The following is an 18999-nucleotide window of genomic DNA, read 5'->3' as shown; positions in this document are numbered from 1 at the left end:
ATGAAATTCCTAAACATAACAAAAATAATAAAGCTAAAATTATTTTTTTAGTGCAAATAAGTGAAATCTCTTTTTTTTGAAACGGGGAGGAGGATTTGAATCCTACTCATAGGGTGATACACACTATTCTTATCGCTTCAACTGGTAACTCGGGTGTAGTAAAATCTCATTGTTGCCTATCCAAAATTCCCAATCCAAATTGAAAAAAATTTGTTCTCCAACTTATGATCTTGATCGGCATCAGAAAATTGTTGTGTTAGTACAATTTCAGACTCACAATCTCAAAAAAAGACAAAAACAAAATTGAAGAGTAACCGATAGAAACCAAGAAGCCTCCAATAACACAAGTTGTTGGGTAGTGACTAAAATCAGTGTCTGTTTCTGTCTATTTTTTTTAAAGAAAATAAAATTGAAGGAAGTTGGAGAGCAGATACAGAAATGGGAGATGGTGTTAATTCAAAAACTCCCCCTTCTTTCCCTTATTCACTCCAATAGTGTCAAAATATAAAACATAGAAAAAAGGAAAGCCACTCCTGTTTTTCTGCTAAAACATAACCATTTTTGTTTTGGCTTGAAATGAAACAAAACAAAACAATACATACATTATATATATATATGTATATATTAATATCAAGTCATGGATACAGGTGGGAGCCTCTCTTAGCAGAAACCCTTACTATTTTACTATTTTTTAAAAGACAGGTTGCGGCATCCGAGGTGTGGAGGTGGTGTGGTGTGGTGTGGGTGTAGTGGTGGAGGTGCAGTTTTGTTGATCTCTAGGTATTGGGTTTTGCTTTTCTTTTCATTTGTTTTACATTGTTCTTTTCTTGGTTAGGTGTATTTGTTCAAATAACTTCGTAGAAAACTCTTAAACAACTAGCTCTCTCTAAAACACTGGTGCTTCTCTGAGTTTGAGTTCAAACCAAGAAGCCAATATTGGGAAACAGAGAGAGAGAGAGGCACAGAGATTGAGAGAGCAAACCAAATGATACAAACCCAAGAAGAAAGTTTTGGAAATTGAGGCAAATGTCGATGCCCAGCTCGAGGCAACAACAATCCTTCTCTTCTTCTTCTTCTTATTGTTCTTCATTCTTTATACTCTCTCTTCTCTTAACCATTCTCTTCACTATCAAAACCTCTGCTACACAAAACCATGAAGCTTCTCTTCTCTTCTCTTGGCTACACTCCTCTCCTTCTCCACCTTCTTCACTTTCTTGGAACAATATTGATGCCAACCCATGTAACTGGACCTCCATCACATGCTCTCCACAAGGTTTTGTCACTGAAATCAATATCCAGTCAGTCCCTCTTCAGCACACATTGCCACCCAATATCTGTTCATTTCGATTCCTTCGTAAACTAGTGATCTCCTATGCTAATCTTACTGGAACAATCCCAGTTGATATTGGTGACTGCAGTGAACTCACTCTGTTAGACATTAGCTCAAACAGTTTGGTGGGTATTATTCCTTCAAGTATTGGTCAGCTTCAAAATCTTGAAGAGTTGATTTTGAACTCTAACCAGCTTACTGGGAAAATCCCAGTTGAGCTAGTCAAATGCATTGGACTCAAGAGTCTGCAGCTTTTTGATAATAAGCTAGGTGGGTATATCCCTCCCGAGCTAGGCAAATTGTCAAATCTTGAAGTCATGAGAGTTGGTGGCAACAAAGACATTATTGGAAGAATTCCTGATGAGCTTGGAGATTGCAGCAATCTGACTGTGTTGGGGATTGCTGATACGCGAATTTCGGGTTCTTTACCGGCCTCATTGGGGAAGCTAAGCAAGCTTCAAACTTTGTCTGTGTACACTACAATGCTCTCTGGTGAAATCCCACCTGAAATAGGTAACTGTTCTGAGCTTGTGAGCTTGTTTTTGTATGAGAATAGTCTAACTGGTTCAATCCCACCTGACATTGGTAAGCTTGGGAAGCTAGAACAGTTGTTTTTGTGGCAGAACAGTCTTGTTGGGGTTATCCCAGAAAAGATTGGTAATTGTAGTAGCTTGAAAATGATTGACCTCTCTTTGAATTCTCTATCTGGGACCATACCTTTGTCTTTAGGAGGCCTTTTGGAGCTTGAAGAGTTTATGATTAGTGATAACAATGTGTCTGGTTCAATACCCTCCAGCCTTTCCAATGCTAGGAATCTTGTACAGTTACAAGTTGATAAAAATCAGATCTCAGGTTTGATTCCACCAGAGCTTGGAATGTTGTCAAAGCTCAATGTCTTCTTTGCTTGGCAGAACCAGCTAGAAGGAAGCATTCCTTCTAGTTTGGGTAGTTGTGGTAATCTCCAAGCAATAGATTTGTCTCACAATTCACTCACTGGTAGCATTCCCCCAGGCTTGTTTAAGCTTCAAAACCTCACAAAACTGCTGCTGATTTCTAATGATATTTCTGGTACCATACCACCAGAAATTGGCAATTGCAGCTCACTTGTTCGGTTACGGCTGGGAAATAACCGGATTTCTGGTGGGATTCCAAGAGAAATAGGGGGTCTCAAGAGCTTGAATTTTCTTGATTTTTCCAGCAACCGCCTTTCGGGATCAGTTCCAGATGAGATTGGGAGTTGCACAGAGTTGCAAATGATAGACTTTAGCAACAACACTTTGCAGGGTCCCCTGCCTAACTCATTGTCTTCTTTGTCTGGGCTCCAAGTCCTGGAATGTTCTCTTAATCGATTTTCAGGTCAAGTACCGGCAAGCTTAGGCCGCCTTGTTTCACTAAACAAGCTCATTTTGGGCAGCAATTCATTTTCCGGGTTAATACCTTCATCTCTTGGACTGTGTTCAAGTCTCCAATTGCTTGATCTTAGCAGCAATGAGCTCACCGGCAGCATCCCCGTGGAGCTCGGTCGAATAGAAGACCTTGAAATTGCACTTAACCTGAGTTGCAATGAACTCACGGGGCCAATTCCGCCTCAGATATCAGCACTGAACAAGCTTTCCATATTAGACCTTTCTCATAACAAACTGGAGGGGGATTTGAGTACACTTTCAAGACTTGAAAATCTTGTCTGTCTCAACATCTCCTACAATAAATTCACTGGTTATCTGCCTGACAACAAGCTTTTTCGCCAATTAGCCCCTGCAGACCTAGCAGGGAACCAAGATCTCTGCTCCTCAAGCCAGGATTCATGTTTCATGGGCGGTGTTGGCGGCATAAATGAGAAGGATGAAAAGCAGTCGCGCAGACTTAAATTAGCACTTGCATTGCTGATTACTCTTACAGTAGCAATGGTGATTATGGGAACAATTGCGGTTATTCGTGCTCGAAGGGTTATTAGAGACGACAATGATTCTGAGTTAGGAGACTCATGGCCATGGCAGTTCACACCATTCCAGAAGCTAAATTTCTCGGTCGACCAGGTGCTTAGATGCCTAGTGGATGCGAATGTGATTGGAAAGGGATGTTCAGGGGTTGTTTATCGCGCTGACATAGATAATGGTGAAGTCATTGCAGTGAAGAAGCTGTGGCCATCAACAGTAGCTGCTGCAAATGCATGCAATGATGAAAAATGCAGTGTTCGCGATTCCTTCTCAACTGAGGTGAAAATGCTAGGCTCGGTCCGCCATAAGAACATTGTTAGATTCTTGGGTTGTTGTTGGAATCGAAACACGAGGTTGTTAATGTATGATTATATGCCTAATGGAAGCTTGGGTAGTCTCCTTCATGAGAGGACAGGAAATTCTTTGGAATGGGACCTTAGGTACCATATCTTGTTAGGAGCAGCACAGGGCCTAGCTTATCTACACCATGATTGTGTCCCTCCTATTGTTCATAGAGATATTAAGGCTAATAACATCCTCATCGGCCTTGAGTTTGAGCCTTACATTGCTGATTTTGGCCTTGCCAAGCTTGTTGATGACGGCGATTTTGCTCAATCCTCCAATACAGTTGCTGGCTCCTATGGATATATTGCTCCCGGTAAGCTTGGACACTCCCATGACCACCCATATCATATCTCTTTCATTTTTATTGTCTTCTTAGGCAAATCACTATTTTTCATGATTAGAATATAGAATTTTGTCAATGTGAATATTTACTTTATAGCTTATCTGATGAACCTGTGAAAATTTTATTGTTTTGGCAATGTTGGACTAATACGATTGTGCATTTTTAGAGTATGGATACATGATGAAGATCACAGAGAAGAGCGATGTTTATAGTTATGGTATCGTGGCACTGGAAGTATTGACAGGGAAGCAACCAATCGATCCAACAATTCCAGACGGGCTCCATGTAGTTGATTGGGTTAGACAAAAGAGGGGAGGTATTGAAGTCCTTGATCCAGGCTTATTGTCTAGACCAGAATCAGAAATCGAGGAGATGATGCAGGCATTAGGCATAGCCTTACTATGTGTAAACTCACCACCTGATGAAAGACCAACAATGAAAGACGTCGCGGCAATGCTTAAAGAGATTAAGCATGAGACAGAAGAGTATGCAAAGGTTGATGTGCTGCTTAAGGAATCTCCAGCAACTTATATTCAAGAAAATAATAAGAAGTCAAGTTCTAGTGCAATTCCAGCAGCAACATCATCATCCAAGCCTGCAATGCAAAGCTTGTATCCTAAAAGCAATAATTCAAGCTTCTCCGCTTCCTCTCTACTTTACTCAGCTTCCTCTAGCTCTAAAATGAGCTTCAAGTAATTATCTTGTTCATTTATTAGTTTGTTTAGTTGGAAGAAAAACTCTTTGCTTTACATGTAAAGAAGAGAAGTTTAATACTACGTACATGCAGGTTAATGCACAACTGGAAATAGTGCCAAAACTTTGCAGATTGCAGGCTATGGGTTTTGGTGTAATGCTATGTCGGTTTTTTTATTTAAAATTTACATATTTCTTTAAAGAATTGATCTAAAAAAACTGATCGATAATTGAAAAGTCGACATAATGGATAATAATCCGACAATAATCGATTAAATTTATGTAAAAAAGAAAAGACCCTAACTGCCCCTTTTCACCCCCACAAACCAAACCAGAATCACTTTGGCAAATAAGAATATTGGTCAAATTGAAGAATATGTAGGATTGGTGAGAGAGAATCTATCTAGCAAAAGCTGATGCAGAAAGTTAAGCAGCAGAGATTGCAGATTGAAAGGTCAAGTCATTGATTTGATTGAGCTTAAAAATTCTAATTGGGTAGGAGCCATGGTGAGTTGGGTCTCATATTGCATTAATCTGTGTGTTGCAGTACTGAGTACAATAATGGAGTCCTTGTGCCTCAGTCTTTCACTTTCTGGCATTCCCTAGTCGGTAATGGGGTCTGAAGGGTATTGATTCCCTATTTGCATTCAGGGATAGGCGGATAGCTTTCCAAAGTGTCTTAGATTGATGTGCTACTTTAGCCATGGCAGAGCTTCCTGTGCAAAGAGGACTTGACTTTGTCAGTGATAAAGTTTGACAGTGCCTGCATGTTTTTCTACATCTTGCAAGTTGCAAGTACATAATCAATAATTCAGGACCCAAATTGACTTCGGTCAACTCAAACCAACCAATCTCAACATCCATCCAAAAAACGTAAGAAATATCCTAGAAAAATCCATTACAATTTGTGAGCAAAACAATAACAAGACATACATAATTCCATAATCAGTCTAATATCTCGTCTGTGTCCTAGTACGCGGCGGAGGTGCAGAAGAAGGCCCAGCCTCGTCTAAATGCTTGACAAAATCATCATCTTGCTCCCAACCACGTCTCTGTGGTGGACTCCTAGTAGTTCTTAGACCACGCGTTGGCAACCCTCCAGTAAGTGTACTCCCACCTGGAACATCAGCAAAGTGATCTCCCTGGCCAACCTCATCCATTTGTCTCGGCGTAGCGGCATGTGAGCATATAATTGCGAGCCACAGATACAGTTGTATCGCTCAATGTATCACGCAAAGCAATTGCGGCTCTCCTCACCCCCATCCCAGTGTCAACTCTGCTTACAAACACAATTTAAAATTATAAGAGTCACAAATTTTAAACGAAATTGTAGAATAATTTGTTGTTATTTTTATTGCATACCACTCAACAAAGTTGACCCCATGGGGCCTATACTCAAGTTGTGGTCTAATCGGAGCAGTAGCTGGTAGACTAATGAATCGACGTGTTATTGACGCATACCACCATAGGTACTCCTCAAGGCTCGTCAGAGGGAGTCGCTCTTCGACGACTCGACCACGCCTATCATCCCACAAGAATACCCATGATGCATTCATGTCCGCCAAATTAACACCTCCACGACCTCTCCTTGTAAACTCTTGGAGTTTGTCCTTGGTGTTGACTACTTCCCAAATATGCTGGGAGAGTCCAAATTGTTGCACCACACAATCGGGGCACTGAGACTCCACAATCTCGAAGGAAATAAGTGGCATGATAGAGTGTCAGACAGAAACCCCATCATCACAAATCTCAGGGTGAGTCATCAAGCGTGCGTTCGTGTAAGGCTGCCAAACAACCTACAAAAATAAGAAAAAATAATTACAAACGGTGACAAATTACAAATTAATGTATCAAAATAAATACACTTTACTTGATAAGGGCCTTGGCCATTCAGCTCATCTCTGGCGAGTATGACTTACCTAGGACTCCTCATGTACGTCATGTCTCCTCTCCAGCAAGCACTAAGTAGAGGTAAAGGCTCATCCTCATGTGTTGCTAGTGTATCAATCCTACGCATATGTGGGCGGCAAACATGTAGCCTCTCCCACAACCATAACTGCATATTAATTTTGAAATTGTAACGAAGATGCGTGAATTACTTGATATGAAATATACTATAAAAAGAAATGGTGTACTTACTTGCAGTAATATGGCACAATCACCCATCTGTCTGGTACCACTGAGACAGTCATAGTGCGACCATCACATCTTAGTTCCAAAAGAGCTCTCGCATCCTACAAGGTGACTGCCATCTCTCCACTACGAAGATGAAAAGTGTGACTCTCATGCCTCCATCGCTAAACCAATGCAGTCGGTAGCCCATGGGCGAGCTTACAATTTCCAATCTATGTCACCCCACAGAATTCGGCCTGAATAACGTATGGCCATACATGCAAACCTAATATCCACAATGTATGCTGCTTAAATGTGATACGCGCATGTGTACCTGAAATAACAATGTAGACAACATTTAACAACCACATACACTAATAAAATGACAAAAATTACATATATACCTAACCACGCCAAATATCATCTGACCTATGGCCATCCTGCATGCACAATACATATGGGTCCGACGAACGAGGATGATGGTCCCTTATCAATTTATCTCTGATAAGCCTCCTTGTGTAGAGGATCGTATACCCAGTGTGTGCCCATATAAAATCTCCTAATTACAAATGTCAAACAACTTAAATGCAATTCACCATACCATAGACTATACACTACCATATTACTCACAACAACATACCAAATCCATACATAACAACCAACACCAACATTGATACTTAAATCCACACACCAAATCCATAAATAACAATCAACACCAATATTCATACCCAAAATCATTTAGAACCATACCCTAAAACATAGCAAATCTATAGCCACAACATCTCAAATCACCCTAAACATACCAAATCACCCTAAAATACTACCCAAAATCTTTCAAAACCCAAAACACCAAAAAACATACCAAATCAAGGATGAGTGACGTTGATCTTAGAAGTGGGTGGAGCCAGTCTCAGATGTGGACGGCGTAGGTTCGGAGTGGGTGCCAACAGTCTCGGAGTTGGGCGACGCTACATGAAGCTAGCGTGGAGTTTGGGTTTAGATTTTAGGTTAATGAAGCTAGATTGAGTTTATATATCTAAATGAATGACATTGCTCTGGATAGCGTCTTTGTCAAAAATATTAATGATGTAACCGTCTATTACAACCCAACTCATTCCAGTAACTACATGCACATTATGATAGATAGACATGTCCATTATTATAAAAGGTTAAGCAGCGTATAAAAAATATATGAGTTATTTGTTGAAGCAACAACTACAAACAAGTTAAATATCACTTGGAACTCCGCAAAACGAAGATCAAACTACAAATTGAGATTGATTTTGGGATGGGTCACGAACCAGACGTTGTCTTTAAAACGATTCTTGGCTTTGCCTTCAATTATGCAAGCAATATAATCAATATCGCCTTCAAGATAAAACAATCCACTAATCTCTCTGTGAGAGTTTTCTCTGCACACAAAAATACAAAAAGAACTGCATCACAGTTTTTCTTTTGTTTTTATATATACAAAAAATGAATAAAAAAATACTATATCTAGCTTCAAAGAAAATTAACAAGATGATACCCTCTCTCTCTCTGTGCTTTTTACCACCAAAAAATAATTATTTCACGTATCATATTCAATCATACGTTTTAAGAAAAAAATTTGTGTTTCTTTTGTGTCAGGTCATTCTCGAAATTATTAAATGGTGGGTCAGTGATTGTAATCCGTAATAAGCTATAAACAAGAGTTGAAAATTCATTGGCATTAATGCTTTGGTACAATAGGAATGGTAGATTTACACAATTACAATATTAATCACTCACACTATCAGGCTAAGAATAAACTCATAAAAAAAAATAGCTGTGGTTGAGAAAAATGGATACTTTAATTAGAATACATTACCAGTTATGATTTTGGCAAATTTTATATACACACCATTAATATACTAAGTCTACACCACTTTTAAATTTTTTTAGTTTCCAAAAATATCCTAATATACAATGACATATAAACCCTTAACCTAAATATTTAAAAGAAATATTTTTATATTTTTTATTGATGATTACTAAGTTTACACCATTGCCAAAAAGAAAACCTAGTTTTCACTCCAAGAAACATTGTAGAGAAGATCAAAATCGTTGAAGATGGAAGATGACGAGCTACATACAAATCATACGAAGACAAATCAGCTACAACATCTCGAGAACAACATTATATACAATGAGAACAATGATCATGGAGAAGAGGTAAGTATTTTAGGGTTTGAAATAGTTTTCTGGTCGATCCACACAGTTGATCCATTTTTATTTCCAATAAATGACATTATCTGTCGTTTTTATTTCCAATAAACGACACCATCTGTCGTTTTAATGACATAAAAATGGTATTCTTTGCCGTTTTTATCACCATAAAACGGGAAAAAGTGTCGTTTATATTACTAAAAAACGGTAAATATGACCGTTTTTCTATGAAAAAAACGGTGTACAGTGATCTTTTTGTTTGTAAAAATCGGTTGACTATGTCGATTTTATGTTAATCAACCATTCCCCCTTCGCAGCATTGTTTACAAGATATTACGACGACAAGTTCTGAATTAATGAAGGCTGATTATACCAGCGAATTTATCACATATGATGTGAGTATACTATAATTAAGGAAATTTATTTTCCTCGTTCATTTTTATATACTAATGTGGTGATTCTCTGACAGATATACAAAAGTAAAGATCAGTTGATTTCTTGGGCTCGAGGGGTTGCTATACAAAGTGGACATGTCCTTACGATCAGAGCCTCTGATTGCGGTGGAAATGGTAGGAAGCCGCGAGTGTTGCTTGCATGCGAAAGGTTTGGTTCATATAGGCCCACGATTAGTGTTGACTCTAAGAATGCCAAGAAACGTCTAACTACCGGTACCAAAAAGTGTGGTTGTCCATTCTTACTTAAAGGAAAGAAAAATAAAACAGGGGATGGTTGGGTTCTGGAAGTTATAAATGGAACGCACAATCATCCTGATGTTGAGTATTTTGAGGGACATAGTTATGCAGGGAGATTGACACATGAGCAAACAGAGTTGTTGGTAGACATGTCTAAGAATTTAGTGCGACCAAAGGAGATTCTTTGTACCATAAATAATAGCTATCCTTCAAATGCAACGACACTCAGAACTATTTATAATGCACGGCAGAGGCATCGTGTAATTGAGAAGGCTGGAAGGACACAAATGCAATATTTATTGGGTAAACTATTCGACCTTAAGTATTATGAGTACCATAGATCTTCTGTTGACGGTACATACACTGTAGTTGATTTGATGTGGGCCCATCCGACGTGTATTGATTTGCTACGTACTTTTCCACGTGTTTTGTTATTAGACTGTACGTACAAGACTAACAGATATTGGATGCCGTTGTTAGAAGTTGTTGGGATTACATCAACTAGTTTAACATTTTCAATTGCATTTGCCTACATAGGTGGTGAGCGTATTGACAATTACTTGTGGGTACTTCAGCGGCTTCGATCAATTATGGAGGATAATAGTATTGAGCTACCATCAGTGATAGTGACGGATTGGGAGTTGTCTCTTATGAGTGCCATCGAGAATGTTTTTCCTGATGCTCAACATTTGTTATGTAGATGACATATCAACAAAAATGTTTTGGCAAAGTGCAAGAAGATGTTTAATGACAAAGCCTCATGGGAATTGTTTGACAATATATGGAATACTGTTGTTTTGGCAGACAATGAGGATGATTATTTACGTAGAGTGAATGATCTCATGACCACATTTAATAGAAATCCCTCTCCTGTTGAATATGTCTTAGATACTTGGTTAAATCCTTATAAGGAGAGGTTTGTTGCTGCATTCACAAATAAATATATGCATTTTGGAACAACGACAACAAATAGGTAATGAAACTATCTTCTGGGTGTTTTATATACATATTCAGTTAAAAATATATATGTTTTACATCTTTTTTTGCAGAGTTGAAAGCGCACATACGAAGCTTAAACGACAATTGGGTTCTTCCCAAGGGAGCTTCGAATCTTCATGGTTGAAGATTCATTCTCTCCTTCAGCCGGAGTTAGGCTTCCTAAGTCCGACCATTTCCCTTCTTTAGGAGTGAATGGAGTCAAGGATGCCAACTCAAGGGATATATGCCTCGTTCGAGAAAAGTAAGACTGTAGTCCAGCATAATTTCAGACCAACACTTTTCAAAGAAATCTGAGGATATGTTTCCACCTTTGTTCTTGATCTCATTAGTGAGCAGTTAAAGTTTGTAGATAGTTCATGTGCATCATCAGATTTGTGTTGTTGTGTGAGTAGACGCACATACGGTATTCCATGCTCCTATGAGCTCGCTCGATACGTTCGAGATGATGTTCCAATCCCATTATCTGCATTGGACACCCACTGGAGCCGGCTTCAAATTATACCACGTGATCCTCTGCAAATTCCTGACTTCATTCCTGAGTTAAACAGGTAAATTTCCAACTTGATTTTTATGTGTTTGTCCATCCTCTATACAATTTAACCGTTGTAACATTGAACGTTTTTTTTAGATATGTTTCGCAAGTAATGAAGGAAGATCCTTCGAAGTGGTCATATTACCAAAGAAAAATCAGAGAGACATTTGATCCGAACACAACACAATTGACAGAGCCTAGAGATAAATTTAAGACACGTGGAAGACTTTCAAAAGCTGAACTATCTACACGTCGAGCTCCATCTGCATTTGAACTCGTTGATAGTACATGCATTGACAAATCTTCGCAATCATCGAAGCTGACTTCAACTGATAAGAAGATTTTTGTCAAAAAAAATCAGGCTAATCAAGGAAGAAATAAATTATCAGTATGTATATTACGCTTATTTTATGAATATATTCTTATATTTAAACATCAACTAAATTTATTTCCAACAAGTTAGTCGTAATTCAAATATCACATCAATGGTCGTTGCGGAGAAGCCGTTAAGAATAAATATATATCGTGGTCAATTCCCCAGTGCGATAAATATATCAATGACATTGTCAATGTTGCCGATGATGGTAATTGTGGATACCGAGCTGTTGCTGGTTTAATAGAGATTGATGTTAAAGACGGTTGAAAATATGTACGACATTCACTATTTGAAGAGCTCAACACGTGGGAGGGATTTTACACAAAGATCTTCGGTGATAGAACTAAAGATCATTTGATAGCGCTCAATTATTATGAGTCTCCAGCAGATATGAAGTATTGGATGACAATGCCAGATATGAGACACTTGATAGCTACTCGATATAACATTGTGGTTGTATTGCTGTCAAGACATCAATGTTTGACGTTCTTACCACTCAGAAGCCGACCGAAACCTTATCATGTTAAGAACATTATTGCATTGGGCTTTGTCAACGGGAATCATTTTGTGCAGGTGATAATGAATATAATTATTATTTTGTTATTTTTCGAATTAAAAATTTCTGTACTAATGTGTATCCATATACAGGTGAGCCTTATTGACGATTGTCCGATACCACTAGTGGCTTTATATTGGCATCGTTACCATACTATCCAAGCTGAAGGATGGGATGAACCTTATCAAAATCGGATTACTCAGTTTACAGAATTAACTGGTTCAGATGTTGCTACTAGAGAGACATTTGATATAGATAGTGACTAGAATTACTTTTTTATAATGTCCCGATGATAGACTTCTATTTGATCATTTGTTAATGAGATGTTACACTTACATTTGCATGATAATAAAGTTTAGAAAGATATGCAAAATAAAGTTTACACTTAATTTAAACTGACATTAGTAGAAGTTTAATTTTAAGTTTAGTTGCATATACAAAGTAAATAAAGATATGTATAATAAACTACATATTCTATAATAATACAAGAATGTCAGACCAGATGAAGTAATCCAGTGTCATTGAGTATGCGAGTAATCCTCTCAAACTGATCCACCAAATCATTGACACCACTGTCCATGTAGTATCCACTACCTCTACCAACCACATCATGGCCAATATCATAAACCTCCTGTGCAGCTTGCTGTAGTCTATCATATGCCTGGATGTTTGCAACACCCCATGGACGTGGTTGAGGTAAAGGTACGGCATCTGGAAACTGCACAGGATGAACATATAAATGAGTACGTGGGACATACCACTCCATAAATCCATCAATACAATCTATCCCATCCATCCCAACAGGGACACTCCGCAATGTGTCATCCAATAGGTGACTTCTCCATCTATCCCATGTCTGAACATGGATCACGTCTGCCTTGCGCTTCCCGCGACGAATGGACTCGCGCCGAGAGTTATGAGATAGCGGAATGGGTGGAATAATCTGCACACGTCCGAATTGGTGGAGTACGCGCTCTGGACCATAAGGCTCAACAACATTGATGAATGGGATACAACCAGTGAAGAAAGATATATCATGGAAGGGGTGAAAATGTCTGGCATCTCGATATGGCTCCCACACAACCTACAAATCACCGTTTATTATAAGATGTTAGTAATTGTAAATAAATAACAACACATGTAAACAAATTTACTAACCTCTTGTGAAGACATTGTATCAAAAATCAGCCGTGTGGCTCTTCCTAAATCTACACCACCTCCAGGAATGTCCCTATCTATCCAACGAGATGCTCTGGGTGAATCCTCATAGTAACGTACAATTGAAGGGCATCGAATTGGACGGACTCGTGGAAAATGCTCATAAGCCCACGCCTCTAGAAGAGTTAGATACCCAGCAACCTGTCTAGTGTCATCTTTAGTCGCATCCCCAAGCTGGAGATATAGATGACAAAGTGCGGCTGCACCCCAAGCATAATCTCTCACAGAATCAATGTCCATAAACATGTGCAGATAGTGTGCATGGACTCGAGTGCCACTCTTACCTACGAATAGAGTGCAACCTAGAAGATACAACAAATATGCACGTGCACATGAAACTATCTGCTCCTGCGAGCAACTGTCATCAACACCACTAAACTGGACTCGAAGCCACTCAAGCTTTACGGTATGTCCAGTGCCACCCTCAAGTGTAGACACTGCCTCATCAATGGACCCTCCTAATGCATCACTAAGTAGTGCAATGGTAGTCGTAGTAGTCAATCTATGCGCAACCACTGCATGTCCCTCAATAGGTATATGTAATAAAGAAGACACATCATCTAAAGTCACAGTCATCTCACCAAACCTGAAGTGCAATGTGTTTGTATCTAGGTACCAACGCTCCAAAAGTGCAGATTTCAACCATCGATCGCAATGTGCAAACGTGCAAGATGCAAGAACACTCAAACCGCTTCTATCAATAAGCGCTCTGAATCGAGTGGCTGTCACAGGGATCTTCCACTCCAATAGCTTAGATCCGTGAGAATGCATACGAATAGACTCACGTTCCTGACATACATAATTAAGTTAATAAACAATTTAATTGTAAACAAATTAAATAGTTTTTAAATTAAAATATAATACTTACATTTCCTTTCGATATTCTACATGCAATGTGGTGACTAAAATTCGGAATGACATCTAATATCCGAGGACCGTACAGAAAAGAAGTCTCCTCAGGGACATCCGTACTATGACTCGCATCAGCTTGCAAAGGTGGCGTCTCTATGTTCTCATGTGCAACAACATCCTCCATTTGTGGATTATTATCATCATTAGAGCCACCTGTCTCACCCTGAATTTGTTGAGTATGTGCTCTAAGAGCGGAGGCTGTAGGTCTATTACGCTTGCGCTTGTAAACCTCCATTACCGGAAAGGGGAAAAAATTACAAGTTAAAAAATGAATATTATACACTACTGCCCCAAAAACCTCCATTACTTGAAGAACGACTCACTCTGTCGTTTTTTGTTAAAATAAACGACATAGTTCGTCGTTTCTTTTTAAAAGAAACGACAGACGCAGTCGTTGTATTGGAAAAAAAAGACATAGTCAGTCGTTTTCCAATCCAAAAAATGACAGTATCAGTTGTTTTTCAGCAATGAAAACGGCACGATATTGCCGTTTTTTCTTCACAAAATCGAACTTGGTTAACCAATTCTAGGCATACGGATTCATTCCCAAAAAAACTCCCCATTTAACAATTACACACACCCACTCATGCTTCGGTGACAATAAACAACCCCATATCGTTCGATTTGATAGATTTAATAATATATTTTAAGAGAAATATGAATCCAAGTGCTTACCTTAAAAACTCACGGCTTGAAACTTGGTTTTTGCCTTTTCTAGTTCGGAAAAATGAGTCGAATCTGGAATGACCAATTGGTAGGGGCAACGTGATTCAGGATTTGAAGAATCGGTAGGCTTAACCGTTGGCACAAGTGATGGAAACGGTAGAGAGGAGAGAATATTTTGTGGGTTTAAATATGTGTAAACTTAATACAAATAGTTCTAATATTATATAATATAAGGGTAATTTGGTCTTTATACAATGAATTTGTGTGTAAACTTATAATTTTTTGATGTAAGCTTATCATGATGAGAAAGTGGTGTAGACTTAGTATATTGATGGTGTGTAGATAAAATTTCCCTATGATTTTTTGGATGAATTTTTGACAAATGAAACACACCAAACACATTTGTGGACCCAAGTATAGCAGGCTCACAAATAATTATGTTACATAAGTATTTAATGTTGTTAGAGCAACCACAATGACTCCATTTAATGGGGCATAGATGCATTTTATTGTGCCTTTTGATAGAGCATGGGAATCAAATGCCTTCGATGGCCGCAATTTATTGTCTCAATTTTATTGGGAACAACATGAGAGAAGGGTATGGGATGCCTCCATTTTGTCTCCAACACATGGGGCCACTTATATCACACTCACAACTACACAAAAATCAATACTGGATCACATCTCTATTACACAAAAAAGTAAGTCAACAAATTTATATCATTGTACCAATAGATTTTGTTGGCCCAGTGACATCAGTAAAATACACAACCACATCATTACAACATATTTCTCAATAGATTTTGTTGACCCAAATAAAATTACACCATTGCATTTGCTCTTATCAAAAGAATGGATAACCTCAGCCATCCATAACAACTCAACTCATTCCAACAAACCATGAAAAGCCAAATCATACCTGCACAATCGTACCTGACCGACGGACATGGCCATTATTATAAAAGGTTAAGCCATGTGTAAAAACCTATGAGTATTTATTAAACCGACGGGACTATTCTCACCCATAATTTTACTTATTTCACCCCATACTCCCCTACTCTATGAAATGACTATCTTTGTTTGTCCTTTTTGTATGAAATTCAAAAAGAATCCAGTACTAGACATGTCTTTTTTCGATTTCTTGGCATTTAGATGAGTATTGAATATTCTGACACAGCATGACTGTTTGATGTGCTTTTCAAGATTAGTTATCATTTATTCAAACATTTTTTAAAGCATGCATTATCATATGAAGTTTAAGATTTTTATCTCTTATGACGTGAGTTTATGCAAAAAGTCCTAATTTTTTTTGAATTTTAGACAAAAAAAAATAGTCCCTAAAACGTCCCCCTCTCTCTTATTTTGTGAACGTTTTAGGGACTATCACTTTTTTGTTCATTTTTGTTTGAAATTAAAAAAAAGGATTTTTTTTAATCTTTTTAATTTCAATAATAAAATGATTATTGATGTGACAAAATAAGAGATGGAGGGACATTTTTGTCTTAATTTTTAAAAAATAGATGATTCATGTGATGACTTAGATATTCAATGTAATCTCCCACCACTCTTACAATTATGTAAATTATAATACAATGGTTTCAGAGGGGAATATAGAACGTCTACATTGAATGTATGGTGCAAGTTGTTCTGTATACGGTGTAACCCATGCAGCTGCGCAATCATACCTATATCTAAACCATTGAATTATAATAGGAGGTATCGGATAACCCTCTATGAAGGCAATCTGGACAAGTGATTATTATTAATGAACCCAATAGTGATAGCAATATGTTCATGCGGCGGTGGAGACATTGATCGCAGTGGCAAAAATGTCTAGCACTATTCAAAACTAAGGAGATGTAATATGACATTGTACCTTGAAGCAATCAAGTGACCCATGTCTGACATTGTCATCCAGTTCAGAAGTGGTGCTGGTCTAGCGGATTCCCAGAAGTTCAGTGAGTTATAAATGGAACATGTTCGATCATAACCACCAAATAGATCAATATACTCTACCTAGAATGTCCTCAACTCCTCAATCAAGTTTTGTCGAATGTTGATCCATGCATCCTCTCCAAAACCAAGCAACCCAGCAATAGCATGTATTAACAATTGATGTGAATTGAATACCTGAGAATGTATTAATTTTGTTAGAAATTAACAAAGTATAGCATGTACTACTTTAGTTATTTAGTATACCATATCGGTGAAAAATTCATTTGTAACATCCACTTCAATATCTTCTTCACTTTCATCCACAAGATCAGGTTCTTTTTCTTGTTTTATTTCATTTCTATCAATATCATCCTGCCAACAATACAAATTCACTTTAATATATGCAATTAATCAAAATAATTATTGAAAAAATAAAAATTGATATATTTACCTTATCACTAGAATCACTTGACAATCTTAGCTCTTCACCCCATAATTTCAGATGATTCATTTTTTCTCAGCCTCGAATGGGAGAAGGGTGGATATAAGCAAAAGAAAAAAAGACAAGGTTGGTATAGGCAGAATTGAAGATATAAATGCCTATAGTTATACTGAGTGAGAGGAGAGGTGATTATAAACAAAAAAAAGAAGACATGCACCACTAAAGACTTATTACACACACAGACATATATATATACACAAATTTTCATGATAAGTGCAGTGGCACGTGAAGTGCAGACAACCATGGTCTTGGTCTTAACGCGTTTTCTAAGTGTAGGGCCCTATCTAAGTGATTTGATTGGAAGAATAATAAGTATAGTGGCACGTGAATATAGGGTTTAGGGGGGGCCCTCATGAGAAACCTAACTACTAGCTAGTTGTCCTTTGTTTATGGTATACTATTCAAATGCCATATGATTGTCATATTTGAATGTTAAATCACCCAAGTTGGACTAGCTATCTAGCTAGCTAGATTGCTCATAGACACTGTCACTACTGCTACCTTTTTTTGTTTTTCACTATGAACGATAATACACAACCTTTTAAGTTTTATTTGGAAGAACAATAAGTACAGTGCAGCACGTGAAGTGCAACCATGGTCGTACATGATTTTATTTGAAAGAATAATAAGTATAGATAACCAAGTGATTTAATTGAAAGAAATATAGGGAGGGAAGTTTAGAAAGTCAAAAAGGGAGTGTCAATAGCATCACCCTTATTAAAGCGGCACTACAAATCAATTAAATATTACTTGGAATCCTACAAAATAAAGATAAATATCTTAAATTGAGATTACTTTTGGGATGAGTCACGAATTAAGTCGCTCTCTTTAAGAGTTATTGATTTGATTGAAATAATGCAAAGGCCGTAGTAACTCACATGATTTGACTAACTAGATTACAACTTTTAGTGGTATTTGACAACTTTTGTGTCATAATAGTAATCTATTCTCTTATGGCTAGATCAAAATTGGCAGACACAAAACTGATTTGTATGAAAATGGTATTAATTAGAAAAACGAAGTGATTGTTGCAAAATTAGATCAGCAATTTACTTTTATTTATCCAGAAGAACATGAACTGATGAACATAAGAAGCCTTTATTTATTAATCTTGGCAGCAACAGTATTGATAAAGTGGTGGATAACATTTGCCTCCCGAGTACCCACCTCTGCGACAAAACCCATCACAGTCTGGAATATCTTCACATTTCCCCTGACAAGTAACACTGCCTTCCCCTGAAAGAAAAATTATTCCAATCAAACAAATCAATTTCCACATTCAAAATCCATTAAATGATATTATCAACAGTTTTGCATACCAAGAGAGAAGAGGAGGGCAGAGACAGAGATCAGAATGATCAAAATCTTGGTGATTAAAGATTGATTCTTCTTCACAAATGCCATTTTCTTTCCACTCACAAAGCACTCCTCCACTACTTGTCTCTCATTTTATAGTTAGTGAAGCTGAGGGTGTTCTTAATTTAAGCTGGATATATATGCCATTTATAGCTTGTATTATTTTGTCAGGTTTTATATATGCCATTTAACAGAGCTATAAATGGCATATATAAAACTTGAATACTGAAATGCTTGTAGAGGCTCCACGTCAGCTTTTGCATGCAACAAACAGTTTCCAAATGGAAATTGCTTTAAAATTTAGTTGA

The 18999-nt window shown here is 37.7% G+C and overlaps 3 protein-coding genes and 1 long non-coding RNA gene across 4 annotated transcripts; 2 read left to right on the top strand and 2 right to left on the bottom strand.

Moving 5' to 3' along the window:
• Positions 1–701: 701 nt before the first annotated feature.
• LOC120009705 (receptor-like protein kinase 2) lies at positions 702–4786 on the top strand. Its single transcript, XM_038860424.1, has 2 exons — positions 702–3925; positions 4122–4786. Exons 1-2 carry the CDS (start codon positions 1027–1029, stop codon positions 4649–4651), a joined length of 3429 nt encoding a protein of 1142 aa, XP_038716352.1. The 5' UTR covers positions 702–1026; the 3' UTR covers positions 4652–4786.
• A 4065-nt stretch (positions 4787–8851) lies between these two features.
• Positions 8852–12368, top strand: LOC119995336. Its single transcript, XM_038841808.1, has 11 exons — positions 8852–8953; positions 9265–9342; positions 9417–9993; positions 10078–10335; positions 10444–10555; positions 10739–10879; positions 10968–11186; positions 11267–11558; positions 11712–11781; positions 11842–12119; positions 12195–12368. The coding sequence occupies exons 1-11, from the start codon at positions 8852–8854 to the stop codon at positions 12366–12368; spliced, it is 2301 nt and encodes a 766-aa protein (XP_038697736.1).
• A 227-nt stretch (positions 12369–12595) lies between these two features.
• On the bottom strand, positions 12596–14467 carry LOC119995326 (protein MAIN-LIKE 1-like). The gene is made up of 3 exons (XM_038841801.1): positions 14189–14467; positions 13261–14109; positions 12596–13186 (listed from the first exon to the last, which is right to left on the bottom strand). Exons 1-3 carry the CDS (start codon positions 14465–14467, stop codon positions 12596–12598), a joined length of 1719 nt encoding a protein of 572 aa, XP_038697729.1.
• A 3907-nt stretch (positions 14468–18374) lies between these two features.
• LOC119988391 lies at positions 18375–18794 on the bottom strand. Its single transcript, XR_005465604.1, has 2 exons — positions 18655–18794; positions 18375–18571 (listed from the first exon to the last, which is right to left on the bottom strand). It is a non-coding gene; the product is annotated as an uncharacterized LOC119988391 (long non-coding RNA).
• Positions 18795–18999: the final 205 nt, after the last annotated feature.

This window comes from Tripterygium wilfordii, chromosome 1, assembly GCF_013401445.1.
Source record: "Tripterygium wilfordii isolate XIE 37 chromosome 1, ASM1340144v1, whole genome shotgun sequence".
NCBI lineage: Eukaryota > Viridiplantae > Streptophyta > Magnoliopsida > Celastrales > Celastraceae > Tripterygium > Tripterygium wilfordii.
This window is presented reverse-complemented; position numbering and strand designations above follow the sequence as displayed.

Excerpts from the sequence above, each read along its gene's own strand:
- LOC120009705 (XM_038860424.1), top strand. The coding sequence starts at position 1,027 with ATGTCGATGCCCAGCTCGAGGCAACAACAATCCTTCTCTTCTTCTTCT. Across the intron at positions 3,926-4,121 it reads CTATGGATATATTGCTCCCG|AGTATGGATACATGATGAAG; the intron begins GTAAGCTTGGAC and ends GTGCATTTTTAG.
- LOC119995326 (XM_038841801.1), bottom strand. The coding sequence starts at position 14,467 with ATGGAGGTTTACAAGCGCAAGCGTAATAGACCTACAGCCTCCGCTCTT. Across the intron at positions 14,110-14,188 it reads GTAGAATATCGAAAGGAAAT|GAACGTGAGTCTATTCGTAT; the intron begins GTAAGTATTATA and ends TATGTATGTCAG. Across the intron at positions 13,187-13,260 it reads ATACAATGTCTTCACAAGAG|GTTGTGTGGGAGCCATATCG; the intron begins GTTAGTAAATTT and ends GGTGATTTGTAG.
- LOC119995336 (XM_038841808.1), top strand. The coding sequence starts at position 8,852 with ATGGAAGATGACGAGCTACATACAAATCATACGAAGACAAATCAGCTA. Across the intron at positions 11,782-11,841 it reads TGGATACCGAGCTGTTGCTG|AGCTCAACACGTGGGAGGGA; the intron begins GTTTAATAGAGA and ends CACTATTTGAAG. Across the intron at positions 12,120-12,194 it reads ACGGGAATCATTTTGTGCAG|GTGAGCCTTATTGACGATTG; the intron begins GTGATAATGAAT and ends ATCCATATACAG.